Source organism: Palaemon carinicauda, chromosome 27 (genome assembly GCF_036898095.1).
Source record: "Palaemon carinicauda isolate YSFRI2023 chromosome 27, ASM3689809v2, whole genome shotgun sequence".
Lineage (NCBI taxonomy): Eukaryota > Metazoa > Arthropoda > Malacostraca > Decapoda > Palaemonidae > Palaemon > Palaemon carinicauda.
The window spans coordinates 89,569,883-89,577,372 of NC_090751.1; the positions used below are offsets into that span (position 1 = coordinate 89,569,883).

At 35.0% G+C, this 7,490-nt stretch overlaps 1 protein-coding gene across 5 annotated transcripts in view; it reads left to right on the top strand.

Annotated features, from left to right (window-relative positions):
• Positions 1-6,946, top strand: part of TBC1D5 (TBC1 domain family member 5) — a 136,512-nt gene extending 129,566 nt beyond the window's left edge. For all 5 annotated transcript variants that reach the window (XM_068351226.1, XM_068351230.1, XM_068351227.1 and 2 more), the window contains one exon: positions 4,611-6,946. In XM_068351226.1, the coding sequence (XP_068207327.1) occupies positions 4,611-4,739 (129 nt within the window). In that variant the 3' untranslated portion in view covers positions 4,740-6,946. The remainder of the gene's footprint in view (positions 1-4,610) is intronic.
• Positions 6,947-7,490: the final 544 nt, after the last annotated feature.

The window sequence follows — 7,490 nt, forward strand, 5'->3', positions numbered from 1 at the left end:
CTAGAGAAAATTACAGTTGAAGTATTTTTTTCATCGAAGACTCACAATGGAGAGAAATAAAAACTAAATTAATTATATCTGGTATTTATTAATATGAAAAAAATTATATTACTTTATACTAAAGCAAGAGAATTGCCTTTCTGGCTAGTACATTAGCAGTCCATGATATTCGCACAGTAAACTGTTATGACCACAGAAAAGTTTGTGGCAAGGATTGGCTCACACCAAGGATCATCATTTAACCTTCAAATCTTTGACCTTGTGATAGATATTATAACATGAAATGAAAGATGTAAGGTTCGTAGGAACGAGCTTTTCGCTGATGACTATTTTGGTAGACCTGACTAGAGGAGTGTCGAGTTGAAGCTAGAAAATAGGGACAAGCACCTGAAATTTGAGGCTTCAAAATAAGTTAAGTCAGACATACAGTAATAGTTTAGATAGGTATTTATTTACCTAGGATGAAATATTTTCTATTTTCCGAAATGGAGGTGAGATTAGGAAATCAACTACGGAATACCATATGCTTGCTTAAATTGGACAAGAACATCAAGAATCTTGTGAAACAAAAAGATCGGTGGGAAGATTATTGGAAAACTGTATAGTGTAGTTTGATCTGAAATGGTTTATTGTATAGGGCTGAGCAGTAACCAGTAAGAAAGATACGGCAAGGATAGCTATACAATACACTAAAGTAGAGGCTCGGTGGTATAACAGGTGGAGCAATTCAAATACTTGGGATCTACTATAAGTCAGGAGGGAGGATGCAAGGCAGAACTTAAGGATAGGATAAAAGGAGCTTGGGGGAAGTGGAGGGAGGTAGCGAGATTGATATCTGATAAGAAAATGCCAATCAAGCTAAAAGTCAAGATCTATAGCACAGTATTAAGACCAGTGTTAATACTGTATATGCATTGGAAACGTGGACTTCAAAACAAAAAGAGGAAACTGCTTCAGAGAACGGAGATGAGAATGCTGAGATGGATAATGGTAATGTCACTGCTTGAAACATTGGAAAATGATGAAATAAGAAGAATGAAAGGTGTAGTGAAGATTACAGAGATGAAAACAGCATCACAACTGAGATGGTTTGGGCATGTGTTGAAGATGAATGGGGGAGAGGGAGTGAGGAGGGCTTGGGAAGAATCTGTTGGGGGGAGAAGATCAATACGGAGAGAAGAGGTTTGATGGAAGAAGAGGCCTTTGATAGAAAGCATTGGAGAAGGCTCATCAGGCAACGGACTCCTTAATGTAGGGATAACCAAGGTAGAGAAGAAGAGATGGTTTACAGGGCTGAAACATGAGTAATAAAGAAGGCCCAAGAATGAAAAATGCAAGTAGCATTAAGATGATGTTGAGATGGATGTGTGGAGTCACTATTAGAGGTTGGGTTCAAGGGGTTATATTTAAGACACAGTGGAAGTAGTGGATAAAAAAGGCTTATTTAAATCAGGCAAAATAATGGAAGTATCAAGGAAGGTTCCTGAAAGAAGGCAACCATGATTTGGTTCAAAGAAAACAGGACCATGTCTATAAAATTTTCAAGGTGTTCATGGCCCATTACTTTTCATACTATATACACATGACATGTGGTTTGGCCTAAAAACAGGCTTATTGCATATGCAGATGATGATACTCTCTCTGCATCAATTCCATCCCCTGAATGTAATGTAGATCTGGGGTTGTTGAATCCCTTAATAGAGATTTAGCTAAAATTAGTGCATGGTGCAAATTATGGGGTATGAAGTTGAATCCTAACAAAACTCAAAGTATGATTGTAAGTAGGTCAAGGACAGTGGCTCCTCAACATCTGGATGACTTTTTAAAATTTTAGGTGATTCTCGACAGCAAATTTACTTTTGAGAAACACATTAGGTCTGTCTTCAATTGCACAAAAAATTGGCTTATTGAGAAAGTCTTTCAAGATTTTTAGTGATCAATCTATTCTGAAGTGTTTTAATTCTTTCATTCTACCATGTTTCGAGTATTGTTCTCCTGTCAGGTCTTCAGCTGCTGATTCTCATCTTAATTTGTTGGACAGAAACTTACGGTCTATTGAATTTCTTATTCCTAATCTAGATATTAATCTTTGGCACCGTCGTTCAATGACTGTATTTCCCGTGTCATGAGACGCTACAAGTGGTAAGACGCACCCTTAATTCGGCTAAGTAGTTTTTGGAAAAAATGAGGATTTTACAAACTAAGCTAACAGCAATTCCTAGTCAGTGTGATTTTTATTTGGCACAGTAAATTTTCACATCCTGGTTGCATTACTAAAGGATCAAGTTAATATTAATTAGTTGCACGCTGGTTATCCCAATTTTATCACATTTCTACATATGAAACCTCTAAACCTATCATAGTTGCCACCACAACTATACGTTTAGTGTTTGGTGTTTCAAGTATTGTTTACATTAACGGAGTGTTGCTAATGTTCTTAATCTACTTTTTGGTAAAGAAGTAAAATTCCGGTAATATTTCCCAAATTCCTCATATAGCTTACACATTTTCCCACAAAATTAATTATTGATCAAAGAAGTCTAGAAATTCCTTTATGTGGAATACTTTTGCTAATGTATGGGACTCGAGGCCTTGTTACTTTTCTTCTGACTTGGTTACCAAGGTCGTATTCAACAACTGTTTGTTTGTTTATTATTTTGGAACTCGGGCAACAAAGTTGTTATCAAAATATTGCTTTATTACAAAATGTAAAAAAAAATGTGAGGAAATAGATAAAATACTGCATAAACAACTAATATGACACAGCGTCGTTTGCTAGGAGACCACTAGTTAGTATATTTGCTTGTAGAAGGCGGTTGGAGACTCATCAGCTGATTACCTAAACAAACAAATAACTTGCTACTGTATTTCATTAAATGAAGTGAAATATAAAAATAAATAAATATACTACATATGAATGATGATTGTAAGGTTTATATTTTAGCTCTGGTGAGTGAGTGCGAGTGCTTGTATGTCATTAAATGGTTGTTTGATGGGTTCTCAAAATCCCCTATACAACTTTTTCCTAATGTTAAGATGCCGGGTGATTTTGGGAGGCATTTTTCAGAAAAAAAGGTGCGTCTTATGACACGGAAAATACGATAGTTCATTATGCATGTTGCATGAGATTTTTCATAATTCTGACCATCCTTTACATTCAGATCTTCCCGGACAATTCCATCCAGTTTGTAATACTAGGCAGGCAGTTAATTCTAATAGCTAATAGCCAGGCATTCTCCATCATGAGGCTCAATACTGTACTACACAGTATTCTAGAAGTTTTATTCCAGCTGTGACCAAGTTGTGGAATGATCTTCCTAATTGGGTAGTTGAATGAGTAGAACTTCAAAGGTTCAAAGTTGCAGCACATGTTTTTATGTTGAATAGGCTGACATAAATCTTTTTATAGTTTATATATGATGGAGTGAAGAAAGCTCTGGGTGATAGGAGGATAGATGTGAGAGAGGCAAGAGAGCGTGCTAGAAATAGGAATGAATGGCGAGCGATTGTGACGCAGTAACAGTAGGCCCTGCTGCTTCCTCCGGTGCCTTGGATGACCGCGGAGGTAGCAGCAGCAGGGGATTCAGCGTTATGAAGCTTCGTCTGTGGTGGATAACAGGGGAGGGTGGGCTGTGGCACCCTAGCAGTACCAGCCGAACTCAGTTGATTCCCTTGTTAGGCTGGGAGGAACGTAGAGAGGAGAGGTCCCCTTTTTGTTTCATTTTTTTTATGTCGGCTACCCCCTAAAATTGGGGGAAGTGCCTTGGTATATGTATGTATAACATATCTGTTTTGACATTGTTATTGTTCATAGAATGATTTATTGTTAATTTGTTCTTGTCATTTATTTATTTCCTTTCCTCATTGGGCTATTTTGCCCTGTTGGAGCCCTTGGGCTTATAGCATCTTGCTTTTCCAACCAGGGTTGTAGCGTAGCTTATAATAATAATATGGAAGTGGATGAAAGGAGTAAATGGGCAAGGCTGGAATTCAGATGGGAAGATAACATAGCAATTACCATGTAGAAGAGAGAGAGAAATACTCTGGATGGAAGAAGGTGGAAAAGGGTAATAATTAGCAACTGAACATGAAAAAAGAGGGTCTCCTCCTAGGATTTTTTTTCTTTTTCAATGATGTTTTCAATTCAACATTTTTAAGATGGTTTCATACTAACCTTATTCTCTAAGTGAGATCTGTCCTGGAATGGTTTCAATGCATTCCTTTTCAAAGGGAATTTACAGAACTTCTATTTTATCTTTGAATTTGCCACATTGTTTTGACTCCTTTGCATTTCTTGACCATTCCAGTTTCTGAATGTAGGAGAAAAATTTCCAAGCAGGATATTCAAGGGTCATAATTTGATCCAAGATTTGACCTAAGATCTTATGAAATAGAGAAATTTCATAGTTTCCAATTTGTATGGATGGTTTTCAAGTAATATTTATAATTTGATCCCTTACCAGGTCATAGAGGCACTATTGATCGTGCTGCTGTAAAATATCAGACAATTCTTTCGAGGCTTATATCTACACACCAATATAGATGTACTTGCACCATATGATACTTTAACTATTCTTACATCTGTTCGAGGAACGTATGTTCTTTTGCAGGTGGTAGAAACGCTGTCTGGAGTACGATCACAACTGGCGGGCTCAAATGGAGGATCTAATGGTTTGATGTCCGCTCCAGCTCAGCACCATCCTTTAGAAACTAATGATGCCAATGAACCAATCACTTGAGATGCCTTGACCTTCAGTATTTTACTATTTTGAAAAAAATTATATTTATTAAATTCTCTTTTTATCAGATTTTATCAGGTATATGTACATTGCTATTTAGGATCATAATTTTTATTTTTACCCTACAAGGAGAAGACATATGATGAAGTATAGTAGAATTTTATATTTATTTTTAATTACACTGGCCTTGATTTAACATTGTATGTTATAGGTAATAATGTAGTTTGATTTTGACTGTCATTGCAAAATGTACCTAGGTACCATTATTATCAGTTAGTCAACTCAAATAATTTCCAAAATTTTGTTTTTGGAAGAGAAAAATCGCGCCAATTTTGATAGACCAAAGTTTTAATGAATTTTAGAAATTATATTTTTAATGGAACAGTTTTTGTTACCTATTTTTAAACTACATATAAGCTATGAATAATTAGTGATTTGATATGAATAATGCTTTGACTGATATAGGTGTTGTATCAAACTGTCTTGTCTGTGCCAGTATTTACAAGAACCAGGGACTTGCAGTAAAATGCCATCCTAATACAGTTATCTCCTGTCCTTTAAACCAAGATATTAAATCTTCTTTCTCTAACTTTTATTGGTTTATTTAAGAAAGTGCAAAGGGTTTCTACATTTGAATACCAAATTCCGTTTGATGTCACTCCATGCCCTTTGAAAATATGTAAATTGACTATGTGATTTCTGTAATGAAAAAATTGTTTTTGAGGCTTAAATTGACAAAATACTTATGATCAAACAGATTAGATAAAAATTTTATTCAGAAATACTTAACAGTATATTTTAGTCCAGTTCTAGTTTGCAAAACAAAGGGAAAACTTCCAGTGGTATATAGAGAGAGATGGTCAACTTATGCTGATAACAGTAGCCCCCCCCCCATTAATTGCTTTTACTGAAGAATTATCCATTTGTTTAACACTATTAGCAATGTATAACTCATATGAGCAGTTTCTCTCTATATTGTTCCTTTACTGTGAGAAGTTATTACATGAAAGGGCAGGAGTACTGTATATGTAAAAATAAGGATAAAATGCCTATAATCCTTCGTAATCTTTGTACTGTTAAGTTGGTTTTGTCACCTCCATGTGTCCACAGTGCTATACTGTCGCTATAAGGAGTTGTTGTACTTTTAAGAGGATGGATTAAAGCAAATATCATGTTCAATAGGAAAACTGCAAGCATGTACAAATTGGTCCGGATCTTGGACAGTCTTGTAAGTTGTGTAAAGTTCATGTAGCCATTCTATTTTGCAGTGCAGGCATTGTGATAATTATAATGCATTCTGTGATAAATTTCCGTGATTTCTGATAGAGGAAAAACAAATCTCTATCAATACAGGTCATTCTTAGTGTGTGTAAATTAAGGCCAGAGTAACTTTTATTTTTCCCTTATCTTTAAAAAAAAATCTTCAAGCATTAGTTATGGCATGATAAAAGGTAAAAGTTTATATGAACTTATTTGTGCCATGACATTAAAAGTCAGCTAGTCAGAATTTGGCCATCATTTTTAATTTGTGATTTGTGCTATTACAGTATATAGGCAAGTTGCATATATTAAGTTTTATTGCGAAGGCATCTGTGTGCTGTACTGGTGTAAATTCAGTTTTTAATGCAACTTCCATACTTAGATGTTTAGGGTAGGTCACGTAAAAGATATCTTCCATCACAAAAGCATGCATGAATATTCGGAATTACAGTATATGTGGAAAATATGCATGAATTCAGTATCTCGGAGTTGTTGGGAATCAGATGTGGGAAGCACTGTGCAATATTATGTTCAGTAATCCATATGTTGCTCAGTGTAATTTTGAATTTAACTTTTAATTTGCTCAATGTTTAAGGAATGCCTTTAAGAAAGATGGACCTCCATGCAGTTTCTGAAATGCTATGAACTCGTTAAATTTTACTATGTTACGAGCAAAGTAACCTATTAAGTATTATGAAAGAGATTCAGTTGTAAAAATATTCTACTTCAAATGTAGGAAATATTGTGAATGTTTCATATCACTTTGCTGTATTATTGTTATTTTAATATATAATGCATTTTCTTTTTGTAAAATTAGAATGAAAGGCAGTATGTTGAGTATGCATTTTACCTTAAGGGAATGTTATCAACTTTTGGTCGCTGTGATATTAACATTCCTTCATTGTCTCAATATTGTACAGTTTTTATTATAAACATTGAAATCTCCATACTTTGTGTTCATACGCTGCCTCGATTTTAAGTGATACGGCGCTATACATTCTTAGTTTATGTCGCAGTATTTAATGTATTTAAAGCTCAAATCGTGTTTTACCTTATTTTACAGGCAGGTAAGTATATGTAATAGGATCATGATTAACAGAGATATGCTATTAGCTCCAAAGTTGTTTGTTATTTTTCAAAAGTTAGCAAATGAGGGTCTTTTTGCACTAGTTGGAGAATTGGTAATGTTACTCAATTAGGTAAATATGGTTGTGGTAGCTGTATCCCAGCAAATTGCCACCCAATTTCCAAAACTCCTATATTATCAATTTTGTAATTTCTTGCATAGGTATGGTAAAGGTAATCATCGGGGGGTCTTGGGAGTATGTGATGCCCTTCTTACAATTTCCAATGTTATACAGAAATCTCATGATTAAGTTCAGGAATTTCATATTATTGGTACAGATTTTAGTGCTGCCTTTGACCTTGGTAATCATGAGGTTCCTGCTCTCAAACTTAAACAGATGAGAGCAGATAGATCTTTACTTATTA